Here is a 19,757-nt window from a genome sequence, read left to right as displayed (position 1 = left end):
AGATTTGATGGTACAACAGGCCAGCAATAGAGCAGCCCATCATTCACGCATCCATGGTGCTGAGGTATATACAGTGTTGTTGCATTATACTTCTTTTTATGGCTTATGAGATGTGTTATGATTCTCTCTCAATGTGATGCGAAATCATCATTATAAGTTTGCATTGTGTTGATTTGATCCTTGTGCTTTATGTTTTTATGCGGGATATTGTTTGTTGATATTGATGAGAGATGTACATTTATGGTTTTGTTATGTTATTATGAGATCTTTATGTAGCTTGTACAAGAGATTCTCTGAGTCATTAGATAGGAACATGTATTGGTTTCCAGCCACTCCTACGTGAGGGCAGTTCCTATTATGGAACATGTATTAGGGGTTACCAGCCACTCATGTGTGAGGGCATTTCCTTTATGACCATGATAACATACATGTACATATTCATCCTCTTTACAAAAACTTAATGCAGTGGCCTAAACCATCTTGACAACGAGGCCCAGAGACGTAGTCCATCCTGAATGAACTCCATTATAAATGGCTTGCTTTCATGTGCTAATTATTGTCATGTTCCTCTTCTTTAAAACATGCAAATGTATTCATTTATGTTCTTTTAAAAATCTAATTTAACACATCACAGAAGTAAAAGGTCTTGGAAGGGTCCTTTGTCACACCCGGACCCGGATCACAAATCCCTCTGGTTGAATTAGATATACTTCCTCTTTCATATCTCCATTTAAGAAAGAAAACTTTACATCTAGTTGGTGTATTTTCCAGTGGTGTTTAGTAGCTAATGCAATAACCATTCTAATTGTGTCTAATTTAGCTACAGGGGTGAAGGTTTCCTCGTAATCTATACCTTATTTTTTGGAATACCCCTTTGCGACCAGCCTAACTTTATATTTATCTATAGATCCATTGGCTTTAAACTTTAATTTGCATAGCCATCTCAACCCTATGGGTTGTTTTCCTTCAAGAAGTTGAACTACATCCCAAGTATTATTTTTAATGATAGATTCATATTCCTCCTACATTGCTTCCCTACATTCATTACTTTGACTATCTTCATTAAAATTAGAAGGTTCAACAATGTTCAACATACCGGTAATGAGCGCATGATCCCTGTAACTGGATGGAAATTGTATCTGCCTACTTGATATTCTGAGTGGTGGAGTGGCTTCAAAATTGTTCTGATCTCCCCTCTGCGGACTGGTTTCAAACCTGATTTGATCAACCACTTCTTCTTTCTCCTGCTACTATTGTTGTTGCTACTCACCGACCCCTATTTCATCACCATATTCTGACAATAAAGGCACATGCCACTCTTCATCACTACGAACAGGGTTCCCATCATCTACATTTTTATGAAATGCCATATCTTTGCTTTCAAACACCTTGTGAGTCGAAGGATTAACTAACTTATAGGCCTTAAACTCACTGCAGTATCCAACAAAAGTAAACTTAATAACTTTTGAATCTAACTTCTTCCTATCTTCTTTTGGGACATGAGCAAAAGCCTTACACCCAAATACTCTAAGTTGACTTACTGCAAGCTTGAAGCCAAACAATGCTTCGAAGGGAGTTTTATAATCCAGACACTTAGTAGGACTCTTATTCTTAAGATACATTGCATTGTTTACAGCTTCTGCCCAAAAACCATTGGTCAGATTCTTACCTTTGAACATACTGGTGGCACACTCCACGAGGGTTCTATTTTTCCTTTCCACAACCCCGTTTTGCTGAGGAGTGTAAGGTGTTTTGAATTGCTGCTATATTTCATGTTCTTTACAGTATTTGATGAAATCGCCCTTCTTGAATTCTCCACCTTCGTCTGAGCGAAGAATTTTGATGAAATTTCCTGATTGCTTCTCAATCATACTTCTAAATTGCTTAAAGTATTCAAAAGCATGACTTTTCTGCTTGAGGAAGTACACCTAGGTGAACCTTGTACATTCATCAACAAAAATAAGAAAATAGTAGGCCCCTCCTAACAACCTTGTCTGCATTGGCCCACATAGATCAGTTTGTACAAGTTCAAGTATATTCCTCTGCTTCCTATCAACAATAGTAGGAAATTCATCACTATGCAATTTACCAAGGACACATGCTTCACAGTCAACATGCATACTCTTCAAAACTGGAAGGCCATTCACCATACCCTTTTTTTGAAGAAGTAGTAGGTCACTGAAGTTTATATGTCCAAATTTCTGATTCCAAAGATTCTCTGCAGACATGGCTAATGATGCTAATTCTTGATGTGACGCACTTCTGACATCTAGTTTATACAATCCTCCTACACATAGACATGTTGCAATGGACTTCATTCGATCCAGCATGTCTTTAATTACACAATGAGATTTAATGAAATCTACCTTAAGATCCTCATCTTTTATTCTAGATACATAAATCAGGTTATTTTTAATCCCGAGTATGTACATAACATCATGAATATGCCTAATGTTTCCATCAGGTAGTACGACATGGACATCACCATATCCCTCGATTTCATACCTTGTATTGTCTCCAAGGTAGACCTTAGTACCAGTGTTGTATTGTCTAAAATTTTTAAACCATTGCCTCTTACCTGTCATATGGGAGGAAGCTCCTGAGTCCATGAACCAAATTTATGATTCATCCTCCTTAATTGACAGCGCAGAATCAGATATGAACAAATATGATATTCAAATTCTGATCTGCATCAACAAGATGGCCTGCATGTTTCTTGTGTCTTTGTTGATCTTCATCAAACTTCTTCTTCCGACAATGTTTAGCCATATGACCAAATTTACCGCAATAAAAGCATTTTGGTCATGAATCACTTTTGTTTGAAGACATACCTTCAGATGGAGGTGGCTTTCTTTGTGGGGCTCCTCCACTTTTGTGTGCTGCATTTCTCTTTCCTCTTAAGGGCTTCTTCTTTCCATTAGGGCAAGATCTAAGCTCTGGGGTTTCAGGGTCATCCCCCTTTCCTCCTACTACATTAGGATCCCTGCCAATTCTTCAAACTTGGGGACTTTTTCTCCCGCGTTCAACCCAGTGATGAACATTTGATAGTCGTTAGTCATACCATTCATGGTAATCAAGACCAAATCAGTATCTGATATTGTTTCACCAATGTCGCCTAACTTAGTCTTTAGTTCCTTGATACGAGAGACGAATGTTGCTACTGATTCATTTTCCTCCATTTTAATGGAGAGAATCTTTCTCTTTAGAAACAGTAGGTGATTTGTGTTCTTGATCTCGTACAAGTCTTTGAGAGTTGTCCAGATGTCTGTTGCAGCTTTACAATCTCAAATGTGAGGAATAATGCAATCTTTCACAAACAATTTGAGCAACACCTTTGCCTTGTTCTCCCTCTTTTCCAGGTCTTGGATTGTTGTTGTTGTTCCACCTGTAGCTAGAGTTGACTTCAACTCATTACCATTTGCAATTGTCCATGCGTTTTGCCCTTCCAACAGAGTCTGCAACTTAAATTTCTAATTGGAGTAATTGGAACCGTGGAGCTTATTGCTCTCGTTCAAATAAGCCTCTGCCATTTGAGTGTTCATCTTGACATAAAAATGACCTCCAACAAACTAGATCTATCCCACATCAGAAGAAAAATCTCAAAACACAAGCTTTAGATTCCAAAAAAAATATACCCCATTTCAATTTAAAAAATGGAGAGCCCCTTTGTTTATTTTTTGACTTTTCTAAAAAAAAAATGTCTTCCCAAAACATTTAATCCCAAAACATTATTTTTTTTTTTTAATGTTACACTGTTGCTCTTTCTTCAATTGGGCAATACGCCCTCAGATATGGCTCACCGCACCCATGAAATTTTAAAAAACAGCATTGAACCCCAATGAAAAAAAAATGGTGAGGACCATACATAGTTTTCGGCCTCCAATTATCGAATACCACCGTTTTCAGCCTTCAACACCACTATTACAGCCTCCTCTTTTGTGAGTAGCGCAGGCGATTGTGGATTTGTATGCTCCACTCGGAGCAGCACACAAAAGACAGGTGGAGTAGCACCACTGTTGGTCATGCAGGTTTCTCCACCCAACACTACACAACACGCACTTGCAAGAGCACGCAGGCAGCACGACTCTCTGACTCCAGCTTTCGTTTTCGGCCTCCAACTCCAGCTTTCGCGGCACCTCACACCATGCTTCCCCTGCGCTGCAACATGACTCCTCTCCGATGCAAGTGCACACAACACGTACCTGGAGCACGCAACACTGATCTAGGCTCTCTTTCGCCCGATTCCTGATAGCAGCCTCCAACAGCGGCCTTCACGAGGGTTTTGCGAGCATGGCCATACCACTCTTTCGCTCAGCCTCCACACGAGGATGTAGCTCTGATCTAGACTCCTCGACCTCCACCGATCGACAGCAATCACGGCGCTCTCTTTCGCCCGATTTGTGATCGGATGCAGTCTCCTCCAACGCTGATAGCAAAACAAATCTCCTCCTCTTTTCTTGACAACGGAAACGGCGCTGCAGATCTAGATATGCGTCACCACTACCAATAGTCCTAGTAGTCTGCCAGCCGCCTCGGCCTCATCTCAAACAACAGTTATAAAGAAAAACGCATTTCACATACCATCACGACCTTTGCTTGCAGATCCGCGATATAAGGGAACGATGGACCGAATCGTTGTAAGGAGAGAAGCAATCATCACGTTTTTCCCCTTCGAATGTGCGATGGTAATCGCCCTCTTCCCTTCAGACAGAGTGATGATTACGTTGAATTAAATTTTAAAAAATGTGTTCCTTCTCCGCCTTCTCACCACGTTATTTTTCTTCACATTAGCTCCCCACTCACAGATTCACAGTCGCTCTTAAACTTGTAGCTCTCATACCATGTTAATAAAACTTAAGAATCAACTTTATTAATTAGTTGAACAATGCACAGGTGAGGAGCTCCATCTGGAGACTGCACGCTCTACCTAAAATCATCTTACAATCGAAATTATATATAGTATTCACATATCTAGGGAAGTTAGAACAACTATTTAAGAAGTAAGAACTAATTCTTAATCTAAAGCTCTATTGAACCAAACCTCTCCATGTTTACATATTCTCCGTTATCTTCAACACTTCATATCATCCCTTCACAACTTTCATAATTTTTAATGATAATCCTTCTCTAAAAAGAGTAATTAACATTAAGAAGAATTAGGAAAAATACAACTCAAACTGGAGCAAGCTTATCCCACTTTGAAAGAATAATTTGACTTTGAATCGTTGAAAAAAAGTGTGGCGAGAAATCATTTTGATCTTCAAGTAATATATTTCATGTGCTATGTTTTTTTTTTTGTGTAAGCGAGCTTTGGTATTAACAGTAGTAACATATAGTACAAAAAATCTGCCGAAGCAGATGACTGGCCGCTATGAAGCAGGCCTTACCAACAAAAACTGTTTGAGACAAAAGACTGAGAGAGTGCTGCCAAGAGGTACACCACGCAAAACACATAAACTGAGAAGAGACCGAGTGCTGCCAAAAAAAAGTACACCACGCAGGGTGACTCGAGCCAAAAGACTGGCCAACCCATAAACTGAGCAGAAGAGGACAGAAAACAAACAAGACCGAGCCGACAGAGGCAGACAGAGGGACGAGGAAGAAAAAACAGAGGATTCTTAGTCGGGCGCTGAGTGCCTCTCTTAGCAGTGGTGAGCATTCTCCTGCTAGGCCTTCGACGGGCCACCCTGGTGCGGCTCTGGAGGCTTACTGTCAGACGAAATGGTTTTCTTGAGCAGCTTAATCAATTCTGTGAGCTTTGTGCTGACCGAACCCAGCTCCTGGTGGATAGCGGAGAGCTTAAATTCACTGCTCTCAACCACGGCCATATGATCATGGGTCATGGTGGCAGCAAAACGTTGAAGAGTTCTCAGCTGCTCCGCTTGTTCCTCTTGAACATCCATGGCCTTAGCCAGGATGGTTTTCATGCGCCAAGCTTCGGCCTGGGTGCGGACGAACTGGGTCGCCCGAGTGCTGACCGTCCCTGGATCTTGCAGCCAGTCAACTTCCTGGCCAAGCTGCTGGTCTGAAAGCTTTTCTTCTTCCTCTTTTGCAGAGGTTTCCAAATCGATGATCTTGCGTTTGTTACGCGCAGAGGTTCGGCGCTCATACATTTCTCTTGCAAGCTGCAGCTCTCTGTTTGCAGCGTTGTTTCGGCAACCGTCCCCCGCCATGGGAGCACTCGCCTGGATGATGATGGCCTGAGAAATAATGCAATTCAAAGGTTGCAGAGTGAAGGGGATCAAAGCAGTGATGCTCCAGTGAAGATCGGGCGAGGATATATAGATGGTAGCAGGAGGATTTCGGGCGGTGGAGCGGATCACAACATGCAAATTGCCTGTCCGATCGACATAAATGCTGTAATTTAGGGTCGTGGGAGGCAAATGCGATGAATGAGAAAGTTTTCGGTGGCCTTCGCCTGCATGGTTTTGAATGCGCCAAGTGTCCCATTTTCCTGTGGTTCGGCGGTAGCTTATGTCACCCCAGATCCCAATTCTGTACAAATTTGTGTGACCTGCAGTGGGCATTATTTCCCTCAACCACAAGGTCCTTTGAAGCTTGCTATGTAATGAAAGCTCGCGTCCCGTCATCCTATCCATGTTCTTGAGGAAGAGAAATGGGCGGCTTGTCATTCTGCCGTGTCAGCTGCCACCAAGTCCATTCGTGCGAGGTGAGAGCACCTTTCCTTGAGTTGATTACTCTCGACCTGATGCCAACAGCTGTCCACCATTCCATTTGGGCTATCAATCCCATGGTTTGCCAAGTGGTCTGCTATCGAGTTTGCCTGCCTTCTAACCGGCTGGAAGACGAGGCCCTTCATTTTCCCGAGCAAATTCCCTATGCTCTCTGTGACCATGGCCAGGCGCCAGTGTTTAGTTATTTTGCTGATCGGCGTGCCTCCATAGATTTTCCTTGTCGCCAGGATTGCAATTTTGGAGTCGCCCTCAATTACTGCGTTGTCTGCCTGCTTTCTTTGCAAGATTATTAGACCTTTCTCCATTGCTGCAAATTCCATTTCATTGTTAGTGCCTTCGCCCAACGCTTGACTGAAGATGTGGAGTATTTCCCCTCTTTGGTTGCGGATGAGGCCTCCGATGCCCGCTGGACCCGGGTTGCCACGTGAGGCCCCATCGAAATTCAGTTTCAGGAAGCCATCAGGAGGGCGAGACCAACGGTTTGGAGTGTTTCTGATGTTCGGCTGTTTAGCTGGGGGCTTTTGGCTTTGCTCGTTGCAAATGTTGAAAGCATTCAGAATTCGATGGTCTTCCGCAGAGAATTTGGTGGACGGGTCGATTTGACTTTTAACCAGAATCAATTGATGAATGTTCTCAATTAAGGTAATTTTCAAATGCTCTATATCCCTGTGTTCATTTTGAAAAATTCTCCTATTCCTTTCTTTCCAGATTGTCCAAGTGATGAAGCCAGGCAGGATTTTCCAAATGCTATTGATTTGGGGGTTTTCTGAGTAATTGCTTGGCCAATTGGTGATGGTATTTTGTATGGATTCTAAATCTCTGTTATACTGCTGCATGATGGCCTCTAACCCTTGCCAAATATGATTAGCCCATTCACATGTATTGAATAAATGATTCATTGTTTCTTCTGCTTGATTACACATTGGACAGAAGGAGGGGCCTTCGAATCCTTTTTTTCTCAGGTTCTCCCAGGTGAGCGTCTTACGCCTCATGAGGAGCCAAAGAAAGGTTTGAATTTTTGGCCAGAATAGGGGATCCCAGACCTTGTTGAGCCACGGGGCTGGCTCCCCCTGCTCTGTGAGTTCGAGCTGTTCTCTGGCTTCTTTTAGAGTGAAATTTCCATTACCCTTCATACCCCATCTCAGCTTGTCTGCCTCCGAGGTTATCCTGATTTTTCTTTTTAGCAGGACTTGGAGAAGGTCATGTATTCTATTGTGTTCCTCGTTGGGATTGCCAGTGTCTGGAAGAGTCCATTCATGCCAAGCCTGGTCGTTTCCATTGGGGATCCAGTACTGATGGACTGTGAAATTTCCCCTGTTTTGACAGTTTATTTTGTAGTTTTCGAGGTCTGGGTTTTCAAGCTTTGGGTGTTGTTGCCAGGCATCTTCCCAGAAGAGGGCTGATTCCCCATTACGGATCTCCCAGAAACTGTGGTCTTGAATAATGTTTCGGTTTCTTTTAGCTAGGTTCCAGATTGGCGAACCTTCCGGCAAATCCTGGAGTCTGATGAGATCCTGGTCTCTGCAGTTGGGGGTGTATTTCTCCTTCCAGTGACGGGCCCAGGGGAGGTTGGTCTCTTTGAGCCAACGCCACCACAGCTTGGCACCTCCTGTTTTGTTGCTGATATCAGGATCTATTAGGTTTAAACCTCCAGCCCTTTTCGATTTACAGATCTTATCCCAGGCCACGAGAGCCCATTTCCTTTTTTCTGCACTGCCACTCCATAGAAAGGATCTTTGGATGGATCGTATTTGCTGCAGGATGGCTTTGGGTGCCGGGAGGATAGAGAGCATGTACTGAGGGATAGCCTGAAGGATGGCTTTAGTTAAAACTAGGCGTCCCGCAAAGTTAAGGGCCCTGTGGGTCCAATGTTTGCATCTTTTTTCCAGGTTTGCTATGAGCCTTTCCCAATGGATCCTTTGCCACGGCTTGGTGGTGAGCGGAGCTCCCAGATACTTCGAGGGAAGAGAGCCTTTTCGGAAGCCTAGGATGCCCGTGAGATGGTTCTGAATTGAAACATGAGTGTTAAAGAAAAAAATAGTCGATTTAGAATGGTTGGCTTCCATACCTGATGCCCTGCTGAAAAGAGAAAGCATAGATTTGAAAGTCGTGGCCTCTTTGACTGTGGGGGAGCCATGTAGCATAGTGTCATCGGCAAACTGCTGGTGAGTAGTTGAAGGGGTGGAAGGGAAAGGGCGCAATCCTTTAATTCTTCCTTCTGCTTTGGCTTTGTGAATATATCTGCTAAGCCCTTCCATGAGGATCACAAAGAGGAAGGGGGATAAGGGGTCGCCTTGTCTTATGCCTCGAGAAGGCGAGAAAGTGGCCGAGGGGGATCCATTGACCAGAATAGAGAAATTTGTTGACTTGATGAGAGCGAGAATCCAGTTGGTCCACCTGTTGTCAAAACCAAAAGCCCTTAAAGTGGCCTCCAGATATTTCCAATTAACTTTGTCGAAGGCTTTTGAAAGGTCTAACTGAATCATCATTCCAGGGATTTTTTTGGACTCTAAGGTGTGAGTCATCTCATGTGCCAGGAGGATGTTGTCCAGAATTTGTCTACCTTCCACGAAGCCTGACTGTTCCTCCGAGATGATGTCAGGGAGGATAGGTTTAAGTCTATTGGCAATGACCTTAGAGATGATTTTATAAATCACGTTGCACAGGGCTATAGGACGAAACTTTTCAGGAGTTCGGGCTTCCTCCTCTTTGGGGATTAGGGCTAGAAAGGTGGAGTTTAGGCCTTTGAGAATTGAGCCAGAGCGCCTTGAGTCTTCAACTACTTGCCAGACCTCTGTTTTGACTGTTTGCCAACAAGCTTTGTAGAAGTTTATAGTAAAACCATCTGGGCCAGGAACTTTATCGTTTGGCATGTCTTTAACTGCTTCCTCCACCTCTTCCATTGATATATTTCTTAACAGAGAGGCATTTTGAGCTGGAGTAATGATTTGGGGAATGACCTGGGTTATTTCCTCACGGGCTTCCACACGTTCTTCTTGAGATTCCTGGGCAATTTGCTTGAAGTGGGTGGTAAGCAAGGTTGAGATCTCATTATGATTCTGAATGACTTCTCCAGCAGCATTAGTGAGCTTGAGGATTTTGTTGGCTCCCCTGTAATCCATTGTCGATCTATGGAAGAATTTTGTGTTTCGCTCTCCCTCCTTCAACCATTGGATGCAGGATTTTTGCTTCGAAAGGATTTCTTCCTGTTGGCATCGGAGATGCCATTTCTGCATTAGAATCTTTTCCTGTTCATTAGAGTTTTCCCTGTTGATCCCTGAGGCCCACTCCTTGTGAATTTGGCTTAGTCGGTCTTCTATATTATGTTTATCTTGGAAAATGTTACCAAATTCGGTTGAATTCCATTCCTTTATTTTGAGTTTGATGAACTTCAGTTTGGACTGGAGTTTAAACATTTTGGTCCCTCTGATGTTCCTGGGCTCTTCCCACCATTTTTTTACCAGTTCCTGAAAATTTGGGTGAGTTAGCCAGAATTTCTCAAACCTAAAGGGTCTGTTTTTAGGGGTCTCTAGAAACGCAGCTTCCAGGGCGATGGGCCAGTGGTCCGATCCCCCACTGGGGAGGATATCAGAGGCTACTGTTGTTCCTTCCAGTAAGATGTTTTCTGAGATCAAAAAACGGTCAAGGCGAGAAGCTATCCTGTTTTCTCCTCCTCTTCGGTTGTTCCAAGTGTAGAGCCCATTTTTAGGGGGGGTGTCAACGAGCTTTGCAGAATCCATGAAGTCGACGAAGAGCTCTGAGTCTTTATTGAGGCACCTGAGACCCCCTTTTTTTTCCAGTAGGGTGGTAATCATATTGAAATCCCCTCCCATTATTATCTTGGAATGCTGGTGTCTTTGCATTAATTTTGTTAACATGCTCAGGAAAGATATTTTATCTTCTAAACGCTGAGGCCCATATACATTAATACAGAGGTAGGTTTCAGAATTACCTGTTAGTTGAAATTCTGTGGCGATGTATGATCTGGTAGCTTCCATAGAGATGATTTCGATGGCTTTGGAATCCCAAAGAGTTGCAATACCTCCTTCCCATCCTTGGCTTGCAACGTCTATGTATTTGATAGAGTTTCCTAGCTTTCTGGTGATGATCTCCAGCTGAGCAGTGGCGCATTTTGTTTCTTAAATGAGCATGATGTCTGGCTTTTCCTGTTGTAACTTCCTCTTGAGAAGTCGTTGCTTGGTGAGGCTGTTGAGCCCTCTTGTATTCCAGGAGATGATTTTCATTAGTAACGAGGAGGTTATTGGGAGGACAGGAAGGCATGCAAGTCCTTCATTTTACCTGAATTGATCAAGAAAATACCCAAATCATGGAGAACCTCTCCATTTGTCCTTCTGCCTCTTCTTTTATTCTGCTTTCATCGTAGAGAGTGAAGAAATAGGTTTTTAGGATGCTTACCTGTGCCTTTCATGATTCCTAACCTTTTCTTTTGTTTGGCTAGCGCTGCTTGTTGTTTTGCGATGAAGAGATCTCGGATCTTCCTTATTTCTTCCTCTGGGATATTTTCCAGCCCTTGAGCTCTCCATTGCTTTTCCATATCTGGTAGGTTTACCCCTTCTTTTTCTAGGACTTCGTTGAGTTCCAGGTCTTCACTCCCCCCGTCGCTTGTTAGCATGTCTATGTCTTTGTCTCTTTCGTCTGCTGCTTCCTGCGTTTGAATTTTTGTGTCTTCAGTGAAATCTTCTGCATCCGTAGCTCTATGTTCTGTCTTATTCTTTTGGGGATCTTCTGGCAGCGTTGTCTCATTGTGGTTTCCTTCCGAGTCAGCTTTTGAGTCTAGAATGTTGAACGGATTAAGGGTTCTGCTGGGATCTATTACTGCTTTGCTTATTTTTTTCCTGTAGGCCCTTTGTCGTGGTTTTGGTTTTTTGAAAACCTCCTGGTCCTTTGCTGGCTGCTCGAGTTTGGCCTCTTCTATTGGTTTGTTTAATGGGCATTCCCTGATAAGGTGGCCGTGTTCATGGCATTTCCTACATCGGAAGGGGATCTGTTCATAGTCGATGGCTTGGAAGTAATCTTCATCTCTGAACTCTAACCACAGTCTGTCATGCAAGGCGCCTGAAACATCCATTTCGACGCAGATCCTGGCACAGGAAGTGTACTTCCTTTGCATTGTTGCCTCTGAGGCTTTAATGAAGGTGCCGAGATGGTCCCCGATGCTCTTAAGGGTTGCTAGACCCCAGTAGTCGATAGGGAGAGAGAAGAGGCGGATCCAAACGGGGACTCGGGTGAAGGTTTCTTTTTCAGGTGTAAAGTTCGCTTTCCACGGCCTCATGTAGAGGCCTGCTGAGGAGAGGAAATAAGGCCCTCCATCGAAGATCCTATCCTTATCTTCTAGGTTAGAAAAAACAACAGTGAAAAAACCTTTAGCTCCAAGATGGAGTTTGACATCACCTTTTGGTCTCCAGTGTTGCTTGATCCATTGGCAGAGGGCTCGTTCTGTTGGCCACAGTCCCATAAACTTGCATATGATTGCATGCTCCATCATGTGGTCTCTGTAGACCTGGATATGTGGATCTGAGAAGACCACTCTAAGGGCTTCCTTCTTTTTAGGTTTACAGACTCCTTGCAGGTTATTTTTGGGGCTAAGGTTGGAGGTTTCCGTTTTATCCTCATTTTTTGCAGTGCGTTTTCCTTCTCTGTGGTACTTTTCTTCGTCTGTCAGTTCGATTACTGGAACCGAGCTGCTCTTGCCTGTGTCCGATTTGTTCACGTGCCTCTCATTTCTGTTGTTGTCCTTTCCTGGCGTTTCTGATCCGAGATTTGGATCTTTCTGCCCCTGGACTGTCATTCCGTTGCTTGTCTCAGAACTGTCTTTTCGGGCTTCATACCTTGGGATATTGAAGCCTTCATGGGCTTTGTTTTTCTGCATGACTGCTTTCCTGTATGATGGGGTCCCCGTGGACCCCCCTTCTGTCATTTTTCGGGCCAGAACATGGCCTCTGTGGATAAGAACCCCTAATCGATGTTGGTGCGCTGCCAGAGCTGATGGAGGGACCGAATAGTGCAGAGGAGAAACCCTAGGAGCAGGGTTTTCGCATGGCCATTCTCAGCAGAAACTTCTAGGGATTCATATTTCCTAGATCTGGTTTTCATGTGCTATGTTATTTAAATGAGTGGCATGAAAATATATACGTGGCTCCAAAAAGGTGAAGGTAGAAATAAGAAGGAAAGACAAAAGAACAACAACAAAAAAACTACCGAAAGGAATCTAGTAATAAAGAAACATGTGGAAGAAAATTAAATACGAGAGAAACCATGTTCAGAACAACCATCAATCATGTAAAATCAATTCCTATCAAAATATGAATTAAAGATGAACATACATGTGGTAAACTAATTTTATTAATTAACGATGGGAATCGTTTTCTGCCACTTCAAAACCAAATGAATAGTAACCATAGAAACCTATCAAAGCCCACGACTTGAAAGAAATCATTCATCCATTATATTGTTACAATATCACCAACTTTTCCATGTGCAGAATGGTGGATAGATTATACAAATGAAAGCGAAGCATATTTCTAGTGGGAAAGGTAAATTCATAGGTTCTTTCGCACCTATAAATTTGAAATCATATGATAAGATAGTTTATAGGGAAAGTTCAAGTGGGAAAGATGTCTGAATTAGAGCCCTTACCATTTTGTATGTGGCACCCATCCATATTCTAGTTGGGAAATTATTATTGGTTTGAGTTTTTTAAATTTTTAACATTTTTTATTATACAACATGCAAATTTATTCTAAAGTTTCTTAGTAAGGGTGAATAACCATTATTAACCATACTCTTTATATTGAACAAAAGTTATCAAATAAATAAACATAAAAATAAATATAAAATAAGAAAAAATTTCGATAAAATATTTGGTTACAATACCATGTTTTAGCTTAAAAAAACACAAATAATAAAACATTTTTTTTAACAATAATTAGAGAATTTTACTAAGTAAAGGTTGCAACAAATCTTGTACCATGAGTACATCTAAAAATTTTTCCCAATGGAATGTTCATAAACCAAAAATAATAAAATGCTAACTTATAGACATAGCCCATAAACCATTACAAATATAGCTTAGTTTGAAAATAACTTAGTAGTGTAGTTTATGCAAAAAGAGCCTAAAATACAAAATATTTTGTAATACATATCTATTTAGTATAAAGTATATTGAATGGTGGTTTCATTCTCTACTTCTTTAACTAGATCAAACACTTGTTTCACTTTTTCTACAAGCTCCAAAAGCTAGTGTATTATGCAAGGTTCCATGGGATTTCCAAAATTAGCATTAATAGACTATGCTTGGTTTGAATTACAGAAGTCCTTACTTTTGGATATGTTAATTACAATAACATGAATCTCACATTGATCTACCTCCACCTTGTTGAGATAGCGTTTTTACTACATTAATGTGCATATTCTACCAATAATGTGACTAGACACATTGTTTTCTAGTTCCTTGATTTTCTATGATACAACCTAAATCAAGCTATGGTTTCCCTCAACATCCTCCTCATGTCACATTAAAGCCCTCCTAATTTTTTATAGCAATAATGTGAATAGACACATTGTTTTCTAGTTCCTTGATTTTCTATGATACAACCAAAATCAAGTTATGGTTTCCCTCAACATCCTCCTCATGTCACATTAAAGCCCTCCTATTTTTTTGAAACTCCCTACACTTCATTTGAGGGAAAAAGATACTCATATTACATTATGGAGAAAAGAGGCTAAGAAAATCTAATATGCTAGATTGATAACTAGAAGATGAATGAATATAGACCCAAAATTAAAAGCTAAATATAGTCAAGAAAAAAGCTATAAGTAAAGCCCATACCAATAAAAACAAAAATAACCCATTCCAAAACTTAAAACAAAATAATATGGAAAACAAATCTATCTAAAAAATAAAATAATTAATTCCTTCCACTAATAACTTCATAAGTTTTATATTGAAAAGCATAAATGAATAAAATATTACCTAAACTTAAAAAAATATATAATTAATCAAAAATTATATTAAAAAATAATCAACCTCTTAGATTATGGGTTCAACCAATTTTCTCAAACATAACCCCAAAAAACAAATCCTACACCATAATCTGAAAGCCATTATAATAAATTCATATTGATTCTTTATAAGCATATGAAGAAGTGAGGTGCAGCATGTGAGAATAATCCACATATTAAAAAAACAATTTTAATCGTATGTGAGGAAGGAAATTGAATATACATACAACGTTAAGAACACAATCTTTTATCAAAGAACTTTTTTAAAATTAAGGAAAATATGCAGCGACCAAAAACCTCTTTCTTTTATTTCTTATCTTCCCTTCCCTTATGACTTATCTTCCCTCTTCCCGTCATGGCTACGCATGATATGCTTCGCTACCTCGCTAATCGTCTCGCAGTTCTGCTCCGGTTATGTCCAGATTTAACCACCCCTAAAATAATTAGAACCATGCTACCTGGCTCTACAATGCCTAGCTTGTGGATGCCCATCATACTCAGATGTACCCTTCGTCCTTGTGCTTCATTCCCATTCTAGGCTAGTGACCCTGTGTTTGGAGCTTACCACATAACAACTTATTTATTTACCATTTCAGATGTTTTCTTTGTTTTAAAGTTGTCTCACTGAACTTAGGTCTATTGCAGATTTGAGAATGCAGATTTGAGAATCCAAGAATTAGAGAGCAATTCAAAATAAATTAATAGTTAATTTTATTTCAAGCATGGAAATAACTTTATTACCTACATGTTAATGTTATTTGCAATCAACATGATTTTATTTCATATATGTGGTTTGTTTGTTGTAGTTGGACTTAATTTGATTATAAATTTTGTTAATATTTTGTTTGTTTGGTGTAGTGGGAGTTAATTAGATTATAGATTTTATAAATATTTTGAAATGTGACAATTTAGTACAAATTTAAAAAGCCAAATCAATTAATTGTTTGAACATTTTTTATATATTATATTTCAAAATATTTTTTTCCAGGGAAGAAAAGCATAATAGTATTATATAAGGAATATAACTATCAATATTACATTATATCTGAGAAATGAACTTGTTCATTCTGTGAATAGACATCAGAAAGATTTGTTCCAAATGATCCCAATGTGTCAAAATAGACAAGTAATGACAATAGAATTGTACACAGCATGAAAACACATCTACAACATAAGGATGATAGGGTAGATGTGTCGAGGAAAGGATATTGTTGCTTTGAAAATTTTCTAGTTTTTATATCTCCATTCCCTATAATGACATTTTTCTATTAATGAAATAACACACCTTCTTGAAATTTTTTGATTTGATTTTCTTTTAGGTTTCCTAAGAAGCTTGGGTAGGACCCACCCATAGCAAGCTGGAACCAAAGTTTTTCTTTTATACCTTAGTTTTTATATATTTATTCAAGTTGTGATACTTTCTTATTATTGATAAGTGATATTTACGTAATCTCATGTTCTTTTATATGTTTGAATACCGGCATAGATCCATATTAACTTTGGATATGCCAAGCTCCAAGAGAGATCGAATAACTCAAGATTCAATTTTCTCTTTAAGTGAAAAACTTCAGGGAAGATTTGCACCTTGATAGATTTAATTCCTCTCTTCACTTGGTATATACTTAGTTAAAATGGATCTATGTTGGTTTTTAATAATATTGTTTATATTATATAAATTTCACGTCTTTATATATATAATTATTCTCATTTTATCTTTTTTAAAGCCTTGATTTAATCTCTATGGAATATCCATGAATTTTTTTTAGTAATGATAAGGATGGAGGGTTTAGATATATCTCAAAAGTAATTATAACCTTTTGCTTTTAGACCTAATTACAAAAATATTATGAAATTAAATTAAAATAAAATAGTACAAAATATTTTGATTTTGAAATGAGTTATATTTTTTGAGCATGTGGTATTGATCAGCTATGGCATTGGCCCATGGTATTGTAACAAATCCTATTTACAAGTTAATAATACTAAAGTAGGGGTCAATATCCATGGCTATGATTCTTGTTATATTGTAATTTTATTGTAAGTATTATGTTTTTATGTACTTTTAATTCAATTTAAATATGGTTATCGAATAATTATTTTAATTGATATGATAGAATCAATCTTAATATAACTATTATTTACATGTTATATATTTTAATGTGATTTGTATATTATGATTTTCTTTTATCTAAAAACGTTGTTCTTAATTTTATTAACAAAACCAAAAATATAGTATAAAAAATTGAGTTATATTATTTTTTATTACTTTTAACTTGTTATTATTGATGGATTAAACATTTAAATATTTACGTCGTAAGGCATTCCCCTTTGAGAAGAAATTTCATGCTGCCCACTTGTCATCACTTTGTACCTTTGGGTTATATGTTAAACAATTAAAGGAAGTTAAGCCATTTGATCATCACAGGTGAAGGTAGTTAGAAGGAAAAATTATTGATAACCTACTGAGCATAGGTCATACCCCTTTTTCCCTGTCTTGTTCACTGCTTCTAATTCTGGAGCTTGCAAACTCTCATAGGGCACTGGAAAGATATTGTCATCATCGTCCTCATATGAGAAGAACAAACCCTGTCAATTTTTTTGGGTTAATAAGGTTAAGACCGTGCCACCCTCATATGAGAAGAACAATCATTTTCATGGTTTATGGGTGAAGAAGCTCATGGCCACATTGAGGAAGTGCAAGCTTGAGTATTGTTCATCATGGAAGAAGTATAATACTAGAGAAGGGCATGCATAATACCAGAGATGAGCGTGCATCATTGGGGAAAATACTTTTTCCAGAATTGTTGTGGTCTTAGAGTCCTCCTCTAGTACTATCTCTGAATTCATTCATCAAAACCCCAACAACGTTGCCTACCTTGGCTGGGTCTATGGGGTTTTCTTTGATGGGGGAGCTTCCATGTTTAGGCTTAATTCACCCACCATGATACATTTTCTCCAGGTCTTGAAATGGCTTCCTTGTAATGAATTCTTTCATGGTTTGGTCATTTCCAAGTCTGAAATAAGGGAGAACTTCATAAATTCTTGTAGTTTGAGAAACAATGATCAAGGGGATTGAGGAGGGGAAGGCAATTCCCTGCTGGAAAAGGAAACATATAAACAGTCGAGGATTGTTGAGCATAAGAGTGGCAGTGAAATATTGAATTGGATTCTTGGGTGGGTGCATATAAGCTCAGATGATGAAAAGACCCTTCGCGGTGTCTGTTCTCATATCCCTGATTTTCAAGTTGTTTGCAGCAGAACCCAGATACATTCCTTCCCTCTCCATGTATCCAAACTTCAATGTCAGAGACCGCATCGTTGTGGAAAATCTCTCCTATTATTTTAGAAAGCCAAATGTGACTAATATACTAATATTTAAAGCTCCACAAACTTTACCAGAAAAAGGATATAGTGCAGGATATGTCTTCATTAAAAGAGTAGTAGCAAAATCAGGTGATTTTGTGGAATGAGATCCAAAAGACTATGTCTTTGTGATGGGTGATAATCCCAACAATAGTTTTGACTCCCATTTTGGGGGACCACTTCCTGTCAAGAACATTTTAGGGAGATATGTACTCCGTTATTGGCCTCTAACTAGACTTGGAAGTATTGTTCATGAAACTAGACTTGGAAGTATTATTCATCAAACAAGAACAACCATATTACCATACTACAGAGTAGTAGTTAATGCTACCAAGTAAGAAATTATTTGGAGAATTTATTTTTCTCAAGTCTCTCTTCAACATTCTTAATTCAAAGGGAAATAATTAAATGATGTTAATGCCATAAGTTTTTGCGAGCCCAGAGATTGACAACTGAGTTATTGTGATGCCATTTAAGGGATAGATTCTCATTTTTGGTATACTTCATTCAGTGAGAAGATGTGACGATTATGATGTTGAAAATGGATGATCTTTGTCTCCTCTGCAGTATGATTGAATTGAAAAAAATTCTTCATATGGTTCTTATCATTGCCCCATTTATAATAATCATACTACTAGATTGAATAAAAAACCTACAGAGCGTAGGTTAGTCATGATGCGTGGAGTGCTAAAGAGAATTTTGTTTATTTTTGTCTTTGCCTTATAATGAAGATCAAAATACGGCCTGCATATTGACAACATTCTCATTGGAAATGAAAATCACAAATTTTGTGAGTTTTACTATTCAAAGACAGTTGTAAAACCATATTACTATGTGTTTGTGATTTGTTTATAATTTTTATAAGTGAAAAATGTATACTGAGATTTTTCCCAAGCCCAAACCACTTTCATCGCTCTCTAGAAATGGTTCCCCAAATTTTATATTAATGTCTATGATCAGGTATCCTGTAATTATGTAATTATTTTATTATTTTAGAGCTCGAAAGTTCTATTGTTAATTCATTAATGTATTTATTTGGGAAAATATTGAGCCCCGTCATCTATTTCCCTCTGGAAGGGCAAAGTAATGATGTGTGGAGTGTTAAAGACAATTTTACAATTTTCCCACTAAAGCATAGATGAAGGCATCAAACCAAAGCATGGCATTGGTCATTTTAAGTTGTTGACAATTTTCAATGAGTCTTCCATGGAGATGCTATAATTTAACCCCATATTTTCAGCCATCTACCTTTCTTTGAGGTTAGAGAATTCATGTTGCAATTTGTCTGAACAGAGCATTTGTTTTTAGCATTGTCAAAGAAAGACTCAGTTTTCTGATTTTTTGTAGGGATCGAATCTGTAACTTTGTTGGCCATGAATATTTCACTAAGATTGGTAAAGTCCCTCTTTTGTGAGTTGAATTTCAATTTGATAATATATGTAATATTTGGAAACAAATATTATTCTGTAATTCAAGGATATTTAATTCCTACTCCTACTTAGTTCTATATTTTTGGAATTAAAAAATATTGTTCTTTGATTCCTTATACTTGTTTACTCCTGATCAATTTCTATTACCTATAATTTTCATTTTTCCAATAAGGAAAAATCATTTTGGTCCACTACACTCTAATGTATCATCATGGGAAACTGTCCTGAGATTTCGACCTTGATTTAT

General features: G+C 39.0%; 1 protein-coding gene and 1 pseudogene across 1 annotated transcript; one reads left to right on the top strand and one right to left on the bottom strand.

The window, feature by feature from the left end:
• Positions 1-6,628: 6,628 nt before the first annotated feature.
• On the bottom strand, positions 6,629-12,633 carry LOC149267028 (uncharacterized). The gene is made up of 2 exons (XM_089409987.1): positions 11,112-12,633; positions 6,629-10,833 (listed from the first exon to the last, which is right to left on the bottom strand). Exons 1-2 carry the CDS (start codon positions 12,631-12,633, stop codon positions 6,629-6,631), a joined length of 5,727 nt encoding a protein of 1,908 aa, XP_089266113.1.
• Positions 12,634-15,072: 2,439 nt separating this feature from the next.
• LOC149267027 (thylakoidal processing peptidase 1, chloroplastic-like) lies at positions 15,073-18,418 on the top strand (annotated as a pseudogene).
• Positions 18,419-19,757: the final 1,339 nt, after the last annotated feature.

The sequence above is a fragment of the Pinus tabuliformis genome, chromosome 6 (assembly GCF_031772625.1).
Source record: "Pinus tabuliformis cultivar Carrire ecotype Pingquan chromosome 6, CPIR1, whole genome shotgun sequence".
Lineage (NCBI taxonomy): Eukaryota > Viridiplantae > Streptophyta > Pinopsida > Pinales > Pinaceae > Pinus > Pinus tabuliformis.
Note: the sequence above shows the minus strand (reverse complement) of the source record. Positions and strands in the feature narration are given on the sequence as shown.

Bases quoted from the DNA above. Each gene is read 5' to 3' on its own strand.
- LOC149267028 (XM_089409987.1), bottom strand. From the start codon at position 12,633: ATGACAGAAGGGGGGTCCACGGGGACCCCATCATACAGGAAAGCAGTC. The intron at 10,834-11,111 runs GTAAGCATCCTA...TGCTCATTTAAG, and splicing joins AGGAATCATGAAAGGCACAG to AAACAAAATGCGCCACTGCT.